The sequence below is a fragment of the Sorex fumeus genome, unplaced genomic scaffold (assembly GCF_029834395.1).
Source record: "Sorex fumeus unplaced genomic scaffold, SorFum_2.1 ptg000265l, whole genome shotgun sequence".
Lineage (NCBI taxonomy): Eukaryota > Metazoa > Chordata > Mammalia > Eulipotyphla > Soricidae > Sorex > Sorex fumeus.
In genome coordinates, this window is record NW_026606322.1 from 1469081 (window position 1) to 1492074 (window position 22994).

At 41.2% G+C, this 22994-nt stretch overlaps 1 protein-coding gene across 1 annotated transcript in view; it reads left to right on the forward strand.

Annotated features, from left to right (window-relative positions):
* Positions 1-1329: 1329 nt before the first annotated feature.
* POLQ (DNA polymerase theta) overlaps positions 1330-22994 on the forward strand; it is a 125027-nt gene continuing 103362 nt past the window's right edge. The window contains exons 1-7 of the mRNA XM_056109129.1: positions 1330-1465; positions 1829-2008; positions 5127-5257; positions 7936-8092; positions 10045-10153; positions 14609-14828; positions 19800-19947. Coding sequence (XP_055965104.1) covers positions 1330-1465; positions 1829-2008; positions 5127-5257; positions 7936-8092; positions 10045-10153; positions 14609-14828; positions 19800-19947 — 1081 coding nt within the window. The remainder of the gene's footprint in view (positions 1466-1828; positions 2009-5126; positions 5258-7935; positions 8093-10044; positions 10154-14608; positions 14829-19799; positions 19948-22994) is intronic.

Genomic DNA, 22994 nt, shown 5'->3' on the forward strand with positions numbered 1-22994 from the left:
AGTAACCCAAAAGGCAAGCAACACGGAACAAAACAAAACAAAAACAAACCTAAATTTTATTTGTAGAATGTTTTTTCATTATCTGTGATAATTAAAAAAATATTAATGATAGCTGTTCCCTTTTCTAATGACAAAGAAAAATATATGAGCTGTGGACAGTAGACATATTGAAAAGAAACACAAAGTCCGGGAAAATCATTTTCTAGCCATTTCAAAATGAGCAGAAGTGAAATCTTCAGAAGTGAACTGAATTTAAGAAACAAATTAACATTTTTAGTTTTAGCTTTTCTTTTTTCTTTATTTCATTTTTTGAATATCTTATTTTTTAATTGAATCGCTGTGAGACAGTTACAAAGTTGTTCATGATTGGGTTTCAGTCATACAACGTTCCAACACCTGTGCCTTTACTAATGCACATTTCCCACCACCAATGTCCAATATCCCCAGTTGTATTCCGGCCCCCATTTCCGCTCTGCCCCCCCATAGCATACACTTTTCTTCTCTCTTCTCTTCTCTTCTCTTCTCTTCTCTTCTCTTCTCTTCTCTTCTCTTCTCTTCTCTTCTCTTCTCTTCTCTTCTCTTCTCTTCTCTTCTCTTCTCTTCCTCTTCCTCTTCCTCTTCCTCTTCCTCTTCTTTCTCTCCCCTCCCCTCCCTCGGGTGCTCTCTCCCTTTCTTTCCTCCTGGACCCTGATTTCCTGATGTTTCTGTTCTTGGACATTAGTCTCATACTTTTGTCATTATTTTTTTATATCCCAAAATGAGTGGAGTCCTTTTATGGCTGTCATTCTCTGTCTGTTACAGGGAGATACCGAGCAGAGTGAAATCAGTCGGAAGGCGAGGGGCAGCCAGACACTGAAGCTCCCTTTCGAATCTGCCTGTTCAGGGTGGTTCGTTTTGTGGTATAACCAGGCTATGAAAACCAGAAATAGACAAAAAAGACACAACTTCTTCGGTCATCCCGATTACGAAGGCATATTCACAGTGTCCGCGTTTTGCGACCCCGCCTCCCACTGGCACCGCTCCCCAGCCCAGCCCCACACGCCCCCGGCCCTTTCACGTAGCGCGGCTCCAGCTCAGCGACGAATGAGGAGAGAGGCTGGCGAGGGGGTGTTCCACTCAGCGCAGAGCCGGTCGCTCCTTCCCCACGATTCTATGGTTCGCAGGGTACTCTCGCCACCGAGAACTCTATGGTTCCGGAGCCGGGCGGGAGGACCGGGTTTGAAAGCGAGGCGGGAAAATGGCGGGCCCGGCTGTCAGCGGACCCGGTTTCTCCCAGCCGGGAGGACGCCAGGGCCCTGGATTTCTCTGAGCCGCGGGGCGGGGTTTGCGATGAATCTTCCCCGGAGGGCGAGGAAGCGGCGGCGCCCGATGCCGGGCTCCGGCTCCTCGGGGAGCGACGGCGACGGCGGAGACGGCCCGCTGGGCTCCTCCGGGCCGGGGCTGAGCCCGCCCGGCGCCGCGCCAGGTACGCGCAGAGGCGGGTCCGGGCTCCGCGCCGGGCGCTGCCCCCTTCCGCGCCCGCGTCTGCCGGCGGGCCCCTTCCCCGCGGCCTTGCTCGGGGACTCCGTGGCTCTCACACCCCGGTAGCTTCGGGGTCTTCCCGGCTTTGCAGGAGCAACTGGCTGGTTGGTCAAACCTCACCAGCTGCAGGCACTCTGCTCCTAAGGCCCGGTGCTCCTCGCGGATCCTTCTACTGGATGCGCTTTTTGGAACGCCCGGGAACTTGGTAACGCGATGGAAAGCGGGAGCCCTGTGCTGGAAGTCACTTCAACTCTTGCTGACATTCCCCTTGCCTCCTTTTTTTTCTCTCCCTGTTTTCTTCTGAAAGGGGAATGCAAGCTCACAATTCCCGACGGCCAAACCGACAAACGACTTTTGGCAAACTGGGGACTTCCTACGGCCGTTCTGGAGAAATATCACAGTTTTGGTGTAAAAAAGATGTTCGAATGGCAGGCAGAGTGCCTTTTGCTTGGACGCGTGCTAGAAGGAAAGAATTTGGTCTATTCAGGTATTCAAATTTGTGGAAATTGATTTTTTTTATCTAACATTCTAAAGATGCTGTTAATGAGAAGGATACTTTTGGTGGTTAATTCTTTTTCTTTTTTTTTAAGAGGTGGGTGGCAAGTTCTTTAAAAGTAAAGAAAACACGTGGGGGCCAGAGGTAGGTAGTATAGCGGGCAGAGCACTTTCCTTGCACAGGGGCAAGGTGCTGATCCCCAGCATCACTTAGGGTTCCTGAAGTGCTGCCATCAGTAATTACTGAGTGCAGAACCAGGAGTAATCCTTGAGCATCCCCTAGGGTAGCCCAAAACCAAAATAGCAACAACAACAAACTAGAGCAAAACCAAAAAAGTACATGAAAAGTAAAGTTTGATATACACACTGAAATTAGACACATTCTATTAGTTGACCGAAGAAGCAAGAGAAACAACTTAAAGAGCTCTTGTGCTTGCCAATTCTCCCAACATACTATTGATTGTGCAGTGGGAGATAAAAACATGCCCTTCCCCCAGTGATTATTTCTTGCTTTTCATTGTCTTGAGCCTTAATGTATAAATGAGTGCTCACATGGTAAGTCTGTAATATGATTAAGTTGACCTGCTTGTATGGGATTATACACTCAAAACTATTTGATCTACTTTAGAAGATTTACATGAACCTTCAAGAGCAACTTTGACATATATTTGTACTTACTATCCTGACTTTAAAACATCATTTGGTCTGGGGATGTGGCTTAGTGGTAGAGTGAGCGTCCTTGCATTGGAAAATCCACTGTCCACTGTCCTCCCGTTGTTCATCGATTTGCTCCAGCGGGCCCAATAACGTTTCCATCGTAAGACTTGTTACTGTGCTTGGCATATCAAATACGTCACGGGTAGCTTGCCAAGCTTTGCCATGTGGGCGAGATACTCTCTTTAGCTTGCCGGGCTCTCTGAGAGGGGCAGAGGAATTGAACTCGGGTCAGCCGCATTGGAAAATAAAAAACAAAAGTAAAGAAACCTTTAACCTTCAAGAAACAGCAAAACCCCACTCCTGATCATTTGGTAAGAGACGCTTATCACAGCGGTAGGGCATTTGCCTTGCACGCAGCCAACATGGCCGACCCGAGTTCGATTCCTCCGCCCCTCTCGGAGAGCCCGGCAAGCTACCGGAAGTATCTCGCCCGCATGGCAGAGCCTGGCAAGCTACCCGTGACGTATTCGATATGCCAGACACAGTAACAACAAAGCCTCCAATGGAGACGTTACTGGGCCCGCTGGAGCAAATCGATGATCAACGGGAGGGCTTTTATGGCGCAAAATAACTACTACTAATTAAGCAGTAGAGTCAGACTTTGAAAACTGTGTCCACTACTTACAGACTGTACCCTTACAAACTATTGTGATAGAGTGCTTACAACAATTTTTTAAATGTAGAAAGAGTAAATGTGTACCATTTCAATTTTTGTATCTGGGTGGATCTTGTTTAGTAGTTCCCAATGGATGCTGGGGCCACTCAACAGTGGTATGAGTCTGAAGTTTCACTGCTCAGCCCAGCAACGTGGTGCTGTGGGCTCTTGGGACCTCCTCTGGCAGTGTTCCAGGAGCCACTCAGTACTGGGAATTGAGCCTGGGGTCTCTGGATGCAAGGAATGTGCTCTATAACTCAATTGTTGGAATTATCTCCAATAATTCAACTATTCAATCAAAACTGTAGTTTCACTGATAACTCTGGATACCAGCTCATCTATTCTCCAAAGTAAGAATTAAAAATCACCTCTTTTTTGGTGTTTTAAATCCATTACCTAATTTGGTATCATTTTTCTTCCAGATTATGCCATCACCATATAGCTCCTATATCTTTTCTCTCTTCCAGTCTTGACTCAATCTAAAGTGATGTTTAAAACATGAATATAACTTTGTTATGCCTTTTCATAAAATTCATTAGTCCCTCTGCATTGCTTTTGGATAAATTCTGAATTCTCCACATGGTATGATTATGGAACTTTCATATTTGATACCTTATTTTCTTACTAAATTACTTCTTGTCATTTGACGTCAGGTCTTTGCATGTTTTCTTTTGTATGGTATTCCTTTCTTTTTCCCTTTTTTATAAGTTCTGTTTTGTTTTCCATAACTTCCTTACAGTGCCCGTTCCTCAAATTCTATTTTAACTAATTTTAAATTAATATTAAAATTGTTCACCCTCAAAGCAAGGGTTTCTCTTTTTTTTGTTTGATTGTTTTGGTATTTTGAGCCACACCCATTAGTGTTTAGGCCTCCTGACTCTGTGCTCAGGGATCACTTCTAGCAGGGCTTTTGGGACAATCTGTGATTTCAGGATTGAAGGTGGATTGGTCACATCTAGGGCAAGTGCCCCACCTGCTGGACTATCTCCCCAGTCTTGAAAAGCAGGGCTTTCTAGCCATTTAGTACATAAAGGAAGTTTAGTACTCAGTGATATTTATTATTTATTGATTTCTGGTTGATATAAGGATGTTTAATAATTTTCTATTTTTAGAGATAATACGTGGGCTGGAGCGATAGCACAGCAGGTAGGGCGTTTGCCTTGCACACAGCCAGTGTGGCCGAGTTAGATTCTTCCACCCTTCTCTGAGAGCTCGGAAAGCTACCGAGAGTATCTCGCCCTACTGAGAGCATCTCGCCCCCACAGCAGAGCCCGTGGAGCTGCCCTTGATGTATTCGATATGCCAAACACAGTAACAAATCTCACGATGGAAACATTACTGGGCCCACTCGAGCAAATCGATGAACAACGGGAGGACAGGGACAGTGACAGTGACAGAGATAATATGTAAAGCTAATTAGACATCAGTGACCCATTTTCAGGTTCTAGTGTTTTTGACCATTTGTTAACATATTCTCTTACTATGTTGCTTCGTATGCCACATTACAGAGGTCATTCTCTGATTGTCCATCTTCTTCTAACTTTACTTAGAATTAAAAGTATCATAAATCATTTGTCTAAGATAAAAAGTCAGAATTTTGGGACATAAAGTCTTTTAAATGCTAGATGTGTCCTTAATGATAGGATAGCATTTAGCTCTATAGTTTTTGGATATATATTATTCTTGTGTGCAAATATTACTTTTTTCCATTATAATCTTGTGGAATAACAATTTTTAGCTCCTACAAGTGCTGGAAAAACTCTGGTTGCTGAATTACTTATTTTGAAGCGTGTTTTGGAAATTCGGAAGAAAGCTTTGTTTATTCTGCCCTTTGTGTCTGTGGCTAAAGAGAAGAAATACTATCTCCAGGTAATGTTCCTGTATACTGTTAACAAGTATGATAAGTCCTGTTATTGGCAGTTGTGGCGTCACATATTTGAAACAAGCCTATAACAAAGTAAGTAGAAATAGTTTATTTTATTGCAATCCATATTATTTTGAAAATTGACCATGTATGAAAAAAACCTTATTTCAAAGACCCTAGGTCCTGCAGGCACTTCTCCTCCTCCTCTCTGCCCTTCTCTTCTCCTCCACCTTGCCTTCTTTCCACCCTCCCCTCCTAAAGGGAAAGGGCTCCCTGCCCTAAAGAGGGGGCAGGGGTATACTTGGCTGTTGACCTAGCCCCAAGTGACCGCTGCCTCTTTCCTGACCACACCACAGAGCACCCCCTACCTCAGTCGTCTTTTTGATGTGTAGAGGCAGCATTTCTGGACCCATGGCTGCTGAAATGGATTTTTTGTTTGATTTTGTGCCACACTCAGCTGTGCTCATCAGGGCTTGCTTCCTGGCTTGAGCTCAGGGATCACTTCTGGCAGGACTGTGGACCATATGGGGTGGAACAGATCCAACTCCTTTAGGTCATGTGCAGGTCAAGCGCTTTGCCTGATGTTCTAGCTCTCCAACCCTATAATAGAATGTCTAACCATTAAAACAACAACAAAACAACAACAACAACAAAAAACCACTGCTGATGGGATAAAGTTCCAGCCTTTGGTCTCTTAATCTTTTCTTGTAAAAATGAGTTATTATATTTTTTATTTTTATGATGTGGATTTTTTTTTCCTTTTTTTGGGGGGATGACGCCTGGCAATGCAAGGGGTTACACCTGGCTCTGCACTCAGGAGTTACTCCTGGCGGTGCTCAGGGCACCATATGGGATGCTGGGAATTGAATCCAGGTCGGCCGCGTGCAAGGCAAACGCCCTACCCGCTGTGCTATCTCTCCAGCCCCTATGATGCGGATTTTTTTTTTTAAATTTTTTTTCCCTTTATTTTATTTTATTTTATTTTATAGTTGTAGATTTACAATTTTTTGTGCTTTGGTTTCAATTATACAATGATCAGATACCCATCCCTCCACCAGTGCCCATTTTCCACCACCATGGATAATATCCCCCCACCCCCATCCCCCCATCCCCCCTGTCTCTGTGGCAGGGCAATCCCCTGTGTTCTCTCTCTCCTTTTGGGTGTTGTGGTCTGCAAAAGAGGCATTGAGTGGCAAACATGTTCAGTCCATAGTCTACTTTCGACATGCATCTCCCCTCCTGGGAGGATCCTCCAAACATCCTTTATTTGGTGCTCCCTTCTCTATCTGAACTGCCCTTTCCTCTAGGATACCCGGCTGGCCTCTAAGTTATGGAGTAATCCTCCTGGTGCTGATCTCAGCTATTCTTGGGTATTAATCTCATACTTTGTTACTTTATATCCCCCAGATGAATACAATCTTTCTATGTCTATCCCTCTCTTTCTGACTCATTTCGCTTAGCATGATACTTTCCATATTGTACCACTTGTATGTAAATTTCATGACTTCATCTTTTCTAACAGCTACATAGTACTCCATTGTGTAGATGGATGCGGATTTTTAAGGCATTTAAAATTTACATTTCATTGAATAGTTTGTTATTGTAATTTCTGCATGAAATAAATGTGCAACAAGACTGATGTTGATAGGTTGACAAAGAAATCTGGGTTCTATTTCAGGTTTGTCACTAGATCTTTAGGCTGCATATAATCTATTTGGCCTGTTTTTTCAGTGATAAATGAGGATGTTAACTCTTCTATTGTGGGTTAGCTCAGAAAATACTCAGAAACTTGATTAATGAATAATTCTAAACTTCCATGATTCTGTAAATATTTTTAACAATATTTCAGAGCCAGTGGCCATTAAAAATGGCCCTGATAACAAAATCTAACAGAATGATGAAAGGATCTTTTTAAATCTTTTTAGTTAAGAAAACACTTTTCAATGAACTTTCAAAGGTCCTTTGCATTTGACTTTTAAAAACTTTCATATTTTGAAAATCTAGGCGTTAGTGGGATAATGAGAATCATTTCTTAATGAAGTATACATTTGTTTCTTAAACTTTGTATTTCTTTATGGAAAAAACTTGTATTTTGACCTTTAGATTAAAATGTTAGGATTTAATATAGTTCTTCTCCATTTTTAAAAATACTTTATTTATTTATTTATTTTAATTTTTATTAGTGAAACACCATGAGGTACAGTTGTAGACTTACTTTTTTTTTTTTACTTGAAAGTGTACTTCATTTATTTATTTTTTTTTGTTCTTGGGTTTCAGTTATACAATGATTGAGTACCCATCCCTTCACCAGTGCCCATTCTCCATCACCAATGATCCCAGTATCCCTCCCACCCCCCATCCCCCCAGTTTTTCTCCATTTTTAAGTTTGATAAGTCACTCTTAAAATTGCTGCCATTTAAATGGCATTCTTAGCTTTATTGGAATCTGCCTTAACAGAAGGCCTCTGTATCGAGTTCTATCAATTCTCACCTTTGTATTTTTAGTGTGTAATTCTAAAATGAATCAGTGTGTTCTTCTCTCATTGTCCTGATCAGAAATAATTAATAGCAGTCTGAAAAAGTGTCTTTAGATAATCTAAAGTCTGTGTTCTGGGATAGAATCAATTTACAAGTCATGAATTTAAAATAATTTCACCTGTATTGCTTCTTTGTATTCTATTTAGAGTTTGTTTCAGGAAGTAGGAATAAAAGTAGATGGGTATATGGGCAGTACTTCCCCAGCAATGCATTTCTCTTCCTTGGATATTGCTGTCTGCACAATTGAGAGAGCCAATGGTCTGATCAATCGCCTTATAGAGGAAAATAAGCTGGATTTGCTAGGTAAGAAAATCAGAAACTAAGCAAATACTTTCTATTGCTGTTTCTTGATGGAATGGAGTAGAGCTGTTTTTATTTCTCTGTGTCATTTATTCTTTTCCTATGGTCATTTACTTCTGGAATTGAGAATCAGCATCTGTAATGTTAGGGTCTCTGTGTGGACTGAAAAAAATGTTTTGTGGAAGAGATAGTGCAGCAGGTAAGATACTTGCCTTGCATGCTACTGACTGGGGTTGATCCCTGGCACTCCATATAGTCCCCAAGTATTTCCCTGAATTTTTCCTGAGGACAGAACCAGGAGTGAGCTCTGAACACTGTGGGGTATAGCCCCAAAACGAAAGGGAAAAAAAAGGTCTGTGTCTTCCTGATATTAACTTACTCTATTTTCAATTACTTTTGCGCCTAAAAAACAGAGTATATCCTTGAATATCTTCTATAGTTATTTTTCATTGCTTCTTTTATGTCTAAATTTTATCTAGAATAAAAAGGAAGCATGTTGGTGCTAAATCTGCTTTCCCTGAAATTAGTATCTATATGTGTTTATTATTATATTATGCTATGTTATTTATATTAGACCTGGACCCAGAGGTTCACATTTACCAGGGAAATGATACGGAGCTACACTGTATTTTAACTTGAAACTGTTGGACTCTAAAAAGATTTACTATCTTACTGTTTTAAAAAGGAAAAGAAAAGACAACCAGAACTTTTGGGAAAGCCCATTATGTAACAGCAATAACAGAAGAAAACAGAAGATTAGAACTAAAATAGTGAAGTTGGTGTAATTTAGTATTGAGTCACTGTCACTGTCCTCCCGTTGTTCATCAGTTTGCTCAAATGGGCCCAGTAACATTGTGAGACTTGTTGTTACTGTGTTTGGCATATCAAATACACAACGGAAAGTTTGCCGTGCAGGCGAGATACTCTCGATAGCTTGCCGGGCTCTTAAAATGTCCCTTAAAAAATTATTTCTCCCTGTGAACATAGCCAGGTGTGGCTTAAAAACAAAAACAAACAAGATACAACATGAAAACAAAAATAACTTCTTGATCTGATTCCACTTTTCTAAGTCACTTTCAACATGAGTATGGTTGCCCTGGCTATTCCCTTTAGCAAAGCAAATATACTGAATAATTACCACAGATCAATCTGATACTTCATTCAACATATTTTTCTACAAGACTACCAGTTATGTAGTATCTAAATAAGGAGAGGCAATTTTTTCTGAGTTGGCTAGTTGTTGATTTTTAGTTCCAGAATACATTGTATAGGATACCTGAAATATCCTGGAAGAAAGAAAATTTGTCCAGTATGTGGAATCTAATTTTTGTTGTATGATTAAAACTGCATCATCTGCAATGCATTATAATGACAGCCATTTAATGTGTAAGATAGATACTAAATCTTGGGACCCTGAGGAATAGCTCAGTGCCTTAGAACACCTGCCTTATAAATTGAAGGTTGCAAGGTCCATCCCCAGAGCTGCCCCATGAACCACAGTCTTAGCAGCTCTCTGCTGTCAGTGATCCCAGTGGTATAAATGATTCGGGGCTGTACCACAGCCAGGTCTGTGTAGGCTCCACAATTAAGAGACTTTGACCCCCATTTAAAAGATGTGCAAGCATCAACAGCAAGGAGTGCGATCTCTATTGAGCATCTGTGGGCACTGTAACCAGAATGTGTGAACACTAGCTCCTAAAGCACACAGTCCACATCAGCACGTGTGCAAGCACCACTATTGAAGGAGCACTGCAGCCAAACACATGAGCACTGTCCCTGATGTGCTACCCCTGGTGAACACCACAACTCTTACAGCCAGGCGTGTATGCAACCCCTCGTCATTCCAGCAACACAGGGAAGGGAAGTGGGGTGGTGGTGGACAAGAAGATCTGAATCTTAAAAATTCTTGGGATCACAGTATTTTCTGAAATCAAGTATTCGAAAAATTCTTTTAGGAATAGTGGTTGTGGATGAATTGCATATGTTGGGAGACTCTCACCGAGGGTATTTGTTGGAACTTTTGCTGACCAAGATTTGCTATATTACTCGGAAATCAACATTTTGGTAAGTACCTGAAACAAGCAACTTCATGAGGCTCCACACAGTGCAATAATGCAGTGAGAAGATGTTTGAAAAGTGCATAACAAGCTCATATGGAATAGCTAATTTTTATTCCAAAATCAGGGATGAGAAGATAGCTCAAAGGACTGCAGCCCTGGGTTTGATTCCCGTCATACATGCTCCACAGAGCACTGAGTTGGGATTGTCCTCCCTTCTCCAGCACCGCTGAGTGTGGCCACAAACCAAAACTAAAAAGGACTTATAAACATTTAAAATTTTCTGACTGCTCGCACTTTTTATGAATTAAAATCCTGTTTTTGTGTTGTCAATTGTATGTGTGCTTTTAGTAAAGCTAAATGAATTTTTTAATTTTACACATTCTATATTGATGTTTTATTGAAGATCTAGCTACTTCCCCATTGGTGCTCAGGGGATACTTCTGGCTTATTGCTTATAGGTTACTCCACGGGTGCTCGGAAGGACTATTTGCCGCTGGACATCAAGCTTGGCCTTTTACATGCAAGACTGTGTTCCAGATTTTTTGAACTGTATCTCAGGCCTTTTTTCTTTCTCTGTTTTTTTTTTTTTTTTGGCGTGGGGGAGGAGGGTTCGAGCAATAGCATAGCGGGTAGGGCATTTGCCTTGCATGTAGCATGCCCGGATTCTATTTTTCTGTCCCTCTCAGAGAGCCCAGCAAGCTACTGAGAGTATCTCGCCCACACAGCAGAGCCTGACAAGCTCCCCGTGGCAAACTGGATATGCCAAAAACAGTAACAACAAGTCTCACAATGGAGACGTTACTGGTGCCCGCTTGAGCAAATTGATGAACAACGGGAGGACAGTGCTACAGTACTACACAGTAGTTATATCTTAGAATCTCTGTCACTAATGGTTTGTTCCCACTGGTTTTTGTTAAGAGTTAAGAGCCCCCTTTTTGATTCACGCATATTGTATTTACTTCCTCATTTTGATGGGAATATCTTTCACGAACTTTTTTTCTAACTTGAAAGTGTATTTCAGCATCATCCTATTGTGAGTATTTATTTTTTGAAAACTTACATATCAGAAATTGTCTTTTGGGGGTATAGTGCTGTCAGCAGGTCAACCTGTACCTGCAGGGTGAGTGCATCAGCAACGTGATGGTGCCTTCAGGCTTCCTGACACCCCCAAATTGCTGTTGTGCCTTAGGTCGGACCCCAACAACTTGGAACCAAGTTTACCGAGAAATTAAACAGCCAAAAGTTAGGTATGTGGGAGCTGTGTCCACAAACCACCTCCGGCTCAGTTGTACAAGCTCCTTTATTGGCCTTGTTTCAGAGACCCATAGATAAATCTCAAAAGAAATCCAAAATCACAGTTAATCTCTGATCCATGCATGGCTGAATAGACAGTGGTAAGTTGGAGGGGGGGCAGGTTGGCCTGGTGGCCCGCCCAAGCAGAGCCCCTAGCAGCTACTTGTTTCCACAATTTAAGATCGCTGTATACCCTTAGTCTGACTGCACAGTCTCAGGACAGACTGCACCAAGATATAATTTGTTGAAAATTCTGGTATACGGGTTTTGTGACTGAAATCTCCAGGCTTTCTCAGAGTTGGGGTGGGCTACCTCCCCTTCCCAATACTCAAGGAAGCACTGGCAGTCACCCCCATGAACCAACTCGAGCGACACCCTGTAGGCTCTACTTCCGTCCTTGTTTCAGAGACCCATAAATAAATCTCAAAAGAGATCAAAAGCTGCAGTTAATCTCAGACCCGAGCATGGCTGAACAGACTGGGGTAAATCGGAGGGCGGTGGGTTGGCTTGGGACCCACCCAAGCGGAATCCCTGGCAGCCACTTGCTTCCACAATCCAAAATCACTGCCATACTCCTGGCCTGATTCCACCGTGTCAGGATGGACCTCACTGAGATATAATCTGCTGAAAATTTTGGTATGCAGGTTTTGTGACTCAAATCTCCAGGCTTCCTCAGGGTTGGGATGGGCTACCACTGTCCACCTCCCTGTACTTCCAGAAGTCTATGCAGTCACATCCACCCCCCAAAGCTTCCACCCAGTTGAAAAGCTACTCCAGCTTTACCATCCCAATCAAAATACCGAATGCCCTGGACAAACACCATGACCTCTTAGCACCGGTATTGCAAACCATAATGCACAAAAGGAAAAGGAGAGAGAGCAAGAAGGAAAGTGCCTCCCATAGAGGGAGGCTGGAAGTAGGGGGTTGCAGGATGGTGATGGGGAAACGGGTGACATTGGTGGTGGGAGGTGTGCACGAGTGGAGAGGTGGGTGCTGGATCATTGTATGCTAGCTTTGTAATGGTCTAAATTACAGATATCCAATTTAAAAAATTTTAAAAAATGTGTTCATTCCCAGCTCAATCAGCTTAATCAATGGCTGAACAAATAGCCATACTCCTACATTAAAAAAAAATTATTTTACAATAGTACATTGTACAGATGTAAATGTCAGGATTGTAAATTTTTTTTTGTGGGAGTTCCTCTTTTAAGATTTCTTTTTGTTCCTCTGTATTGTAATCTTTTACACTGATGTAGGCATGGGTCTATTCTCGTTTATATGCCGGATGCTCAGCAGTGTCGGGAGATTTTAATACATGCCTTCCAGTGTGGAAGAAAAAATACAGATAAATCATATATATCCATTCCAAATTTGTAGGGTTATAAAAGATGCTGACTAATAAGGTTAGAAAATTGACCTAGTTGAAGTATATATAACAGTTGTCAATAAAAGTAGACTATATCTTTTCATTTACATAGAAATGAATACATTCTCTTTTAAGGAAAATGTTCTCTTTTTCTAAAGAGAATATTGAATATTTATTTTAATAATTTGCCATATGCCGAGTTATAGACAACATATTTGAAAAGATTTAAGTGATATATTAGAAAATTCTCATATTTGGAATGCATGAAACACATTTTGACCTATTTGGGGGGGCAGAACAGTAATCATAACAGAGATTAGAAAATAGTTTGAACTGATTTATTCACGATCACGACCATCCTGTTATTCGTCGATTGCCTGGAGCAGGCCCCAATAATGTCTCCTTTGTCCTAGCCCTGAGATTTTTAAAAAAATGTCATATTCAAGGCTCTTTCAGAGTTAGGAGAATGAGACCCATCATTGTTAGTGGTATTTGGCATATTGGGTACGCCACGGGGAGTTTGCCAGATTCTGCCGTGTGGGCAGGTTACATTCGGTAGCCTGCCAGTTTGTCCAAAGTAGGAATGAGATGATAAGATGTCTGCCGGGAGCTGGGTTTTATAGTCTCTGAGTATTGGCCGTTAATGGGATTACATGGCACCAGGGGGCCAGTTGGTGGGTGTGACCTCTGCCTACTGGAATTTGGAGGATCTGGGTGGAGGATGCTCAGCCCCGATCAAGCAGGCTTGGAGATCTCAGTCCCGGGACCCGCATGCCTTTGTTCCTCTGCCGGTACCTTCATGCGTGTGGAGAGTGGTCTCAGCATGGTGGTGGCTGGTTCTGGAGGTCTTCGGCTGCCGGAGCCCTGGTTGGGGCGGGGAGGGAAACTCACCCCGCTCCCCTCCAAAAGTGCTAATAACTCACATTAATATTTGTTCCTCAATACTGGCCAAAGCATAGAAAGGAAAAATGCAATCAAGCTAGAAAAAAAAAATTTGCTCTACTACGTACTAAACCTGCACTAGCATTCACAGAAAGGCTGTTCTAACTCCTCTATTACATATTTTGCCCACATTCCTTTAAGAGATTCATGCACATTTTTCCATTTGATGGCCATTCTATAAGTGACAAGTACTGCATTAATGGTTTTCAACAAATGCCCTTTCAATATTTATCTTCATCAAAACTTTAAAAAAAAACAGAACATTTTGGACTATTACTGTCCCATAGAATACAAATCAGGGAGAAGAAGAGCCCTGGGATTGATCAAGTTTGAACTTCCAAAGGTTGAGATTTGGTTTGAGTCACATACCTTGCTAAAAAAACCTAGAATACCAAGTCACTACTCTTTCACTGATGTTATAATAACATGGTTCCAGAGTTTAGTGATTAGGAGCAGGAATGGGTGACCTCCCCTCATCTCTCTGTTCTTCCGGGAGCCTGGCAATCACGCCTATGAACCGCCTCTTAACGCTTATTAACGCTTATTAACGACCATGATCCAGAGACTCACAAATAACTGATTTATTAAAAAAAAATTTAACAAAATTTGTAAAATTCTGCTAAAGTTTTTCCTAAAGAGAAATTGAGGAGAGTTGTGGAACTATAAAACACAGATTCATTGTGGGGGTTGTTACTTTGAGTAGCGTCTGATAAAATTGAAGTTTTGTGACTTAGGAACTATACTTCTGGGTGTATATCCTAGAGAAATGTGTGCTATGGGCCGTGATCAAAAATGTTGTTAGTGCCATTGTTTATAATTAATATCATGTATCTTAAAACATTTTCATTTGTTTTACAGCCAAGCACATTTAGCCAACCCTGACTCTAATGCCATACAGATTGTTGGTATGAGTGCAACTCTTCCTAATTTGAAACTTGTAGCTTCCTGGTTGAATGCTGAACTCTACCACACTGACTTTCGTCCTGTACCACTGTTGGAGTCCATAAAAATTGGAAATTCCATATATGATTCTTCAATGAAGCTTGTGAGGGAATTTCAACCCATGCTACAAGTGAAGGTAAGTGATTTTGCTTTCTAGAAAGTTGCTAGCAACTTTTATGTGAATTAGGAATTGCCAAATAAGGAATCTCAATAGTAGCATTGCATGTCTAAGGATATTACTATTATGCTAATTGGTTTGATCTTAAAGAATTGGTGGTGATAGGGAAAGAGAAAATGTGTTCTTATGGCTTAGTTTACACTCAGGTGGAAAACTGACCCTTTTTAAATGGTGGGGTTTGTGGAGTGGGAAGAATGTCTTTTATTTCTTATTCCTGGTGTCTGGGATTGAACCGAGAACCCCACATATGCAAATTCAGTGTTCTTTTGCTGAGCTATATTCCTGGCTCTAGATTATTAAATTTTATGTTATTTTTTTATTTTAATTTTTTTTATTGGGGGAGCATACCCAGCAATGCTCAGCGGTTTCTGGTTCTATACTCAGAAATCACTGCTGGTGGGCTTGGGAGGACCATAGGGATGCTCAGGATTGAACCTGGGTCTACTGCATGCAAGGTAAGCACCTTACCTGCTTCTGACTAATATTGCTTCAGCCTCTATGTAATTTTTTAAAAGTCAGATCCACTTTGACATTCAATGGCTATATTTGATAATGATTGTGATATTACTTGAATTACAATAAATATAGTGCATATGATACTTAATATTATTCACGGTCACGGTTATGGTCCTCCCATTGTTCATCGATTTGCTTGAGCGGGCCCAGTAACGTCTCCATCATGAGACGTGTTGTTACTGTGTTTGGCATATCGAATACGTCACGGGGAGCTTTTTATTGTAAGAAATAAATTCAGCTAAAATAAAAATTAGTGTACTATTAATTTATGATATTTATAGGGCTGCGGAGTATGCTTTTGTACCTTAATAAATGTATATACCACAGCATCTCTACTATGAGAGGGACAGTTAACATCCACCACCATCCACTTGACCATCCTCTTTACCTGTTCATTTCCCTTTTCCAGATCCTGTTTCTCTCTGGGTACAACTATTTTGTCATCACAGTCTGCGAGTTTAATTTGTTTCTTTATATGAATAGAACCTACTGTATTTTTCTCATTTATTTTGCTTAGCGTAATGATCTTAAGTCCACCCAAGTTATTGTAAACGATACATTGTTGGATATCAACCCTAAGTGTTTTAGGCTTCACTGGTGAATTGCCCCTTTTCTCCTCCCAGAGAAGTTTACCACGCCCTTGCTAACATCCCTAATTTGGTTAAAGTCTATCTTCAACCTTTCCTTTGTGTTGGATATTAACCCTAAGTGCTTTAGGCTTCATCAGTGAGTTGCCCCCTTTCTTCCTCCCAGAGATGATTAACAAGCTCTTGCTAGCATCCCTAATTTGATAAAGTTTATCCTTAACCTTTCCCTGGTATTTTACCTCTCATTGTCACAGTTCCCCAAGTCAGTCTTGATTACTTATAAGTCAAAACTTTCTGGTAATTCTGAACTTTGTGTTTGTACTGCTTTGTATTTGAAGTGCTGTATACTTGTACCTACTTTTCTATGTCCCCTATAGCCTTTTTATATTTTACTACAGAGCAGTGTTCTTTGGTTAAACACAAAAAGACCACTAATGCCATACTCTTAATATTTGGGAGTTGATTCACTCTGAAATGTATCTACTCCTGGGCATAATTACTTGGCCATAATTACTCAACTCAGGCTTCAGTTGCTATATTTCCTAACCCACCAAAAGGGAAGTCCTGCCATGGGAGGGATGGACCTGGGTGAGTGGCAGAGCTACCTGCCATCGAAATGGGACATTCTAGAAAGCATAAATGCATTATCTTGATGCAAGCTGTTACATCCTAAGAGTTAGGACCCCCATGGGGAAGGACAGTCTGGCCTGGCTGAGGACTTAGTCTGGGATTTACGGTAAAAGTCTTGCTTGCTTTCAAAGCCCAGAGAACTAAGTGTTGGGACCCTTGTCTCTTACTGTGTTTATCGAAACAACTGCAAGTATTGATAACTTATACAACTAGAGGGAAAGATAAAAGCGATGTAGATGTCCCTGGGAGAGAGAGTGTCTTCTTGAGTTGATCTCCCCAAGAGAATTTCTTCTGCCAAAAGTTTATCTATGTAAATGACCAATCACACCTATGTCCTTACCTCAACCCCCTCAGATGTTCTGTAAGTACGCTAGCAGCTCTGCATTAAATGGGCCATTTTCACCATAAGACTGTGGTTCCCCTCTCTCTGTCTCTGTTGGGGAGCCCTGGGGAGATGGGAAGGCGGAGGCTCAGGGCCTTCAAATGGCAGATGCCCCTGCGATTTACTTTGTGAACTCACAATAAATGATAAGATATGTTTTTTTTCTCTCATTTATTAATATTTATGCTGGAGTGATAGCACAGTGGGTTAGGCATTTGCCTTGCACGTGGCCGACCCGGCTTTGGTTTCTCTGTTCCTCTCAGAGTGCCCGGCAAGCTACTGAGAGTATCTCGCCACATGGCAGAGCCTGGCAACCTCCCTGTGGCGTATTCAATATGCCAAAAATAGTAACAACAAGTCTTACAATGGAGACGTTACTGGTGCGCGCTCAAGCAAATCGATGAACAATGGGAGGACAGTGCTACAGTGCTTATTAATATTTCATTGCCTATATTATGGAAAATGTTCATTTATTAAGTCTGATGGTAGGTTCTTGGCTCAGTTTTACATCTTGGCTGCTGTGAAAACTGCTCAAATAGCATAGGGGGTAGAAATATTTTTTTAAATTAGTATTATTACATTCTATAGTTAGATACCTAGAGGTGGAATAGCTTGATCATATGGTAGTTCTATTTTTGATTCTGGATGTCTTCCAAGCTGTGCTTATGGGGCCTGTGAACAACTCCTGGAAATACTTTGCCAGGTTGGACTGGTGGGTCTATGCTAGGGCCAGAGAATATGGAGCTGCTTTGGCCCTGCAGAGTCAGAGACCATCAGGGTTACCCAGTAGTGCACGGGGACATGTGATGTAGGGTTTCAAAGCTGAGCCATGGTGGGCACTCTTCCCAATCCCTCTTTTCAATTTCTTGAAAGCTTTTACGCTGTTTACCATTGTGGCTCTGAGGTGTGATATAAAAATAATTATTTCATTTCTAGAAAGTGCTTGATAAAATCCTCCCATACTTCTAAATACAATTTAAAAATTTTAGTTTACAGTATTTTTCTTAATTCTGAAGTTAAAGAACTGACTTCTTAGTGAAGCACCTTAGTGAAGCACCTATAGATATGCAGGTTTGTGCCTCAGAGTGTTGAAACAGTTATGGGTAGGTTTCTAGCTGGGAACAGACTAAAGTCACTGTTTCAGCACTCTCATTGACATGCATTTGCAGCTTCTGTTTTTTTCATATGGGGTATTGGTTACTTTGTACTCCAAATTTCACTTATGGCTTATTTCAGTATGTATTTGGAAACACATTCATTTACACTCCTGTTACTATTTTCTTTTGTCTGTGTCACTGTCACTGTCCTCCCGTTGTTCATTGATTTGCTCCAGCAGGCCCAGTAACGTCTCCATTGGAGACTTTGTTGTTACTACTCTGGCATATCGAATACGTCACGGGGAGCTTGCCAAGCTCTGCCGTGCGGGCGAGATACTCTCGGTAGCTTGCCGGGCTCTCCGAGAGGGGCGGAGGAATCGAAATCTGGTTGGCCATGTTGGCTGCGTGCAAGGCAAACGCCCTACTTGCTGTGCTATTGCTCCAGCCCTTGTCTGTATATCTACCCCATTTAAATTACTTTGGCCTATTAGCTGAATTATTAAAAATTTCCTAGTTAATCTTTCTGCTTCTCACCTTGTTTCCTTTATTCTTAAATGAAGAACTATTTAAAATGAATATTAGGTTATGTTATCCTTCTGCTTAAAAACTTGTGATAGTTTCTGTTTCATTTGGAATGAGTATCAACAACTTTCTAGTAGCTTGGAAGGCCTGCATGATCTTCCCCTCCCAGTACTCAGATTTTACTTGACTATTACTTCTCATGCCCTCTGCAATCTTGTTGCTGTTCTATATTATGCCAACAATTCGTGCCCCAGGTTCTCTCATCTTAAATACTTTTCCCTGGCATTAGTATGATTCACTCTTTCACCTTCATACTTTACCTCTGGTTTTAAGCCACTACTGAGCTTAGAGTCATAGAAGCTCTTTTTTCTGCTTGAAATGTTACCTCTATTTTTTATTTACCTTTTATTTAGATGGTACCTTTTTCCTTCATATATTAGCTAAATCATTTTCTCAGGAAAACTCTGTGTGTGTGTGGGGGGGGCAGGGGTGGTATGAAATCTAGGCCTCACATATCCAAGGCATGTGCCCTTCTATTAAGCCACATTACTAAGCCTTTCTTTTAGAACTTCTATCAAATATAAGCTTTCAAAATATCATAGTACTCATTTTTATAGTACATTTTATTATTGTATTTTACATTTGTTTATTAATTTAATATCTATCCCCAGTGAGACCCAAACCCCTTGATTTTCTTTTGCTTACTATCAAATATTTATTATCTGGATTGACATTCAATAAATCTTAGTTCATGGATAGGAAATATTTTCGTGTCATTTTATATCATAAGGAGGTTTCAGTTTTATTTTTCTTTGGGTCTGGAGTGATAGTACAGCGGGCAAAATGGCTGACCTGGCTTCTCTCCCTGGCATCCCACATTGCCCCCTGAGCTCACCAGGATTGATCACTGAGTGAAGAGCTAGGAGTAAGCCCTGCACATAGCTGGGTACAGTCCTAAAACTACAAAAGAAAAAAAAAATTTTTTTGGATTTATATTGGTTTCATTCTTTTTATAAGAGGTTTTTATCATGCCTTTCTAATATTAGCCTTTCCTAAATAAAACCTTTTCTATGAAGCAATGTGAGTAATTTTTAATTTGTGACTATTTTGAAAATACTACTAGAGTAACTATTTTTGATACTGGGTATCGAGCCCAATTCTCATGCATACCATTTTTCTTTTTTTTTTCCCTTAGGGAGATGAGGATCATATTGTTAGTTTATGTTATGAGACCATTCGTGATAACCATTCAGTGCTACTTTTCTGTCCATCAAAGAAATGGTGTGAGAAGCTGGCAGATACCATTGCCCATGAATTTTACAATCTGTACCATCAGTCTGAGGGTAAGTTATAGATGGAAATGAAAACCTATGTACTTATTACATTTGCTTGAAAACAGTGATAGTGTTAGTAAAACCTTAATCTCTTTTATCATCCCTGTCACCTTTCCACTAGGTGCTCTTTTACAAAATTCTTTTTTGTGACTAATCCTTTCCTTATCCTTATTATAGACCTTGTATACACATTGTGGTTAATTTTTAGATTTTTAAGATATTCTAATATTTTATAAATACTCTAAAAGCCTTATTTTTTAAAGTGTTTTTGTTCGTTTGTTTTTTGCTATACCTGATGCTCGGGGTTTCCTTCTGCTTCTGTGCTGAGGGATCACTCCTGGCAATGCTTGGGGAATATAGGTAGTGCCAGGGATTGAACCTGGGTCAACAAGAGCCTATTCTTTTACCCTCTGTCTGGTCTGATAAGTTTATAGAGATATAACCAAGGTTATAACTTCATTTGGGGCCCTGTATTTCATTGTATTTCTGAATGTTAAAATGACACATTTCTATAAACATCCATATATGTATGTACATATATACATATATATTATCAGTCTTTACTGATACATTTATTAATATACATATTTACATTATATACATTTATATTACATTTGTAACAAATGTAGATACTTATTCAATCTCTGATCAATATGTAGAACATATTGATCATCAAAATTTTTCTTTTGCTCTGTTTTCTCACTTGTTTCCAGCCCTCTCATGCAATCACTTATCTGTTTCTCTTTGTTTTGTGTTGTGATCCATCATACCCATTAGTGCTCAGGGTTTACTCCTGACTTTGTGCTCAGGGATCACTCCCAGTAGTGCTTAGGGGACCATAATGGATATCTGGGATTGAACCTGTGTCAGCTGCATCAAGGCAAGCAACAACCTGCTGACTACCTGTGCCTTTGTTTCTTTGATCTCGTTAGACACACTCACAGTGGTGCTACTCAAGTCATTGTCTGAGGATTTTAGGAGCTGGTTGGTGCTGTTTAAGCCCTCTGTGTTCTTGTTTTTGCTCATTGTGCTTGGGGGTCTTCTCCACATCTTCCCCCTGGGGTTTGCTGTGTTCCTACTGTACTGTGAGTAGTGTGAACTTAGGAGAAGCTTTTCCTCAGCTGCGTGCTTCAGGCGCTGTGGAGCTGGGCCCCTTGATATGACCGACTTTGGGTGTGGGGTTGCTGAACCTAGCCGGAAGCGAGGGGAATCTGCCCACCTCGATTCTGAAAGGCCACGGAGTTGTCAGCTGGGGTTTTGATCTGCCTGGAACGGTGTTGTGGCATGCAGAATTGTGGTTCTGGGCTCCTTGCTATGGTTGAGTTCAGGAGTCTTGGAAAATTTTTTTAAGAAACACAATTTTACTGTGGGAGAAAGTTATCCAGAGAAGCAAAATAGAAAGTCAGATAATTAATTACCACATCGGTGCCCATAAGAGTAGAAAAGTTGTCACGAAGAACTAGGCTTGTAGGTGATTTTTAAAAAAAAAATTTATTAGTGAAACACCATGAGGTACAGTTGTAGACATACAAATTTTTGTGCTTGGGTTTCAGTTATACAATGATTGAGTACCCATCCCTCTACCAGTGCCCATTCTCCACCTCCAATGCTCCCAGTAACCCTCTCACCCGCCCCCCCCCCGCCCCCGGCCCCCCATCCCTTCCCACCCCTGTGGCCGGGCATTCCCTTTTGTTTTCTCCTTTTGTGTGCTGTGGTTTTCAAAAGAGGCACTGAGTGGCAATGTGTTCAGTCTATAGTCCACTTTCAGCATACATCTCTCATCCTGGGAGGATCCTCCCAACACCCTTTATTTGGTGCTCCCTTCTCTTTCTGAGCTGCCCTTTTCCCCCAGCATGTGTGACTGGCCTCCAAGCCATGGAGTGAACCTCTTGGTTCTTACCTTGGCTATTCTTGGGTGTTAGTCTCCTATTTTGTTACTTTATATACCCCAGATGAACGCAGTCTTTCTATGTCTGTCCCTCTCTTTCTGGCTCATTTCACTTAGCATGATACTTCCCATGTAGTACCACTTGTATTAGACTTGTAGGTGATTTTGGAACTACTGTGAGGCGGGATACACTGAGCAAGAATTGTTAGTTTTGGACTCTGTAGTTAGTATCTGTAATCCTCTTCTGCAGCTGATTTCTGAGATCCTGTGGACAGGGTCTTACTCTGACATTGCTTCTTAAACTTTGGTGCACAGTAGAATTGCCTGGGAGACATTTTTTTCTTTTTCATTTTCTTTTATAATGGCTATCTAGGCTCAGGGCTGGTAAAATCTCCCACGAGTACCTACATGCCACGGATGCTCATGTCCTGCCAGCTATACAGGCAGTCTTCAAGCTGCTCCTGACTCCATGCCTTCTGCACGGCTTGGGGTATATTAGCCGATGTCTCAGCCACCCATGGACTCAAGCTGGATTGAGGAATTGCTCTTTGCAGGAAAGAAAAGCCAGTCCTAATTTGGGCACAGGCTTTCCAGGTCTGTCGCCTTCCCTCATAGAAAAGAATTTCAGGAGGATGTGAAGTCATGAAGCAAAATGGTTTTTGCTGAACGTAACTTAGAAAGCTGCGAGGGGAGCGAGACATGGGATGTACTTGTTCAGGAGAGAACATGGGCTTCTCCATAGTGGAAAAAGAAAGCAGAGAGACAGAGACAAGCAAGAGAGAGACGTGTTCAAGGGAGAACATGGGCCGGAAGGAGCAAGCATCCTGGGGAGTTCTTTAAATTCTGTATGTTCAGTTTGGATTGTATTACATCATATCATCCACTAGCAAGAATTTAAATTTAAATTTATTTCCACTTTATTTAAACACTGTAGTTTACAAAGTTGTTCATCAGGATTTGTTACAGGCATTCAATATGCCAGCACCAATCCCACCACCAATGTCACCACTGTCCCCATTTTCCTTCAAGCCTGCCCCTATAGCAGTCCAAAATTATTGATTTCTCATTACTTGTGACTAAATGGCGAATGGAATTATCAAAAAATACTCAGTAAAAGATTTGTGACAGGCACTTTTCAGGTCTGGTTGTTAAAATTTGGGTCTTGTGA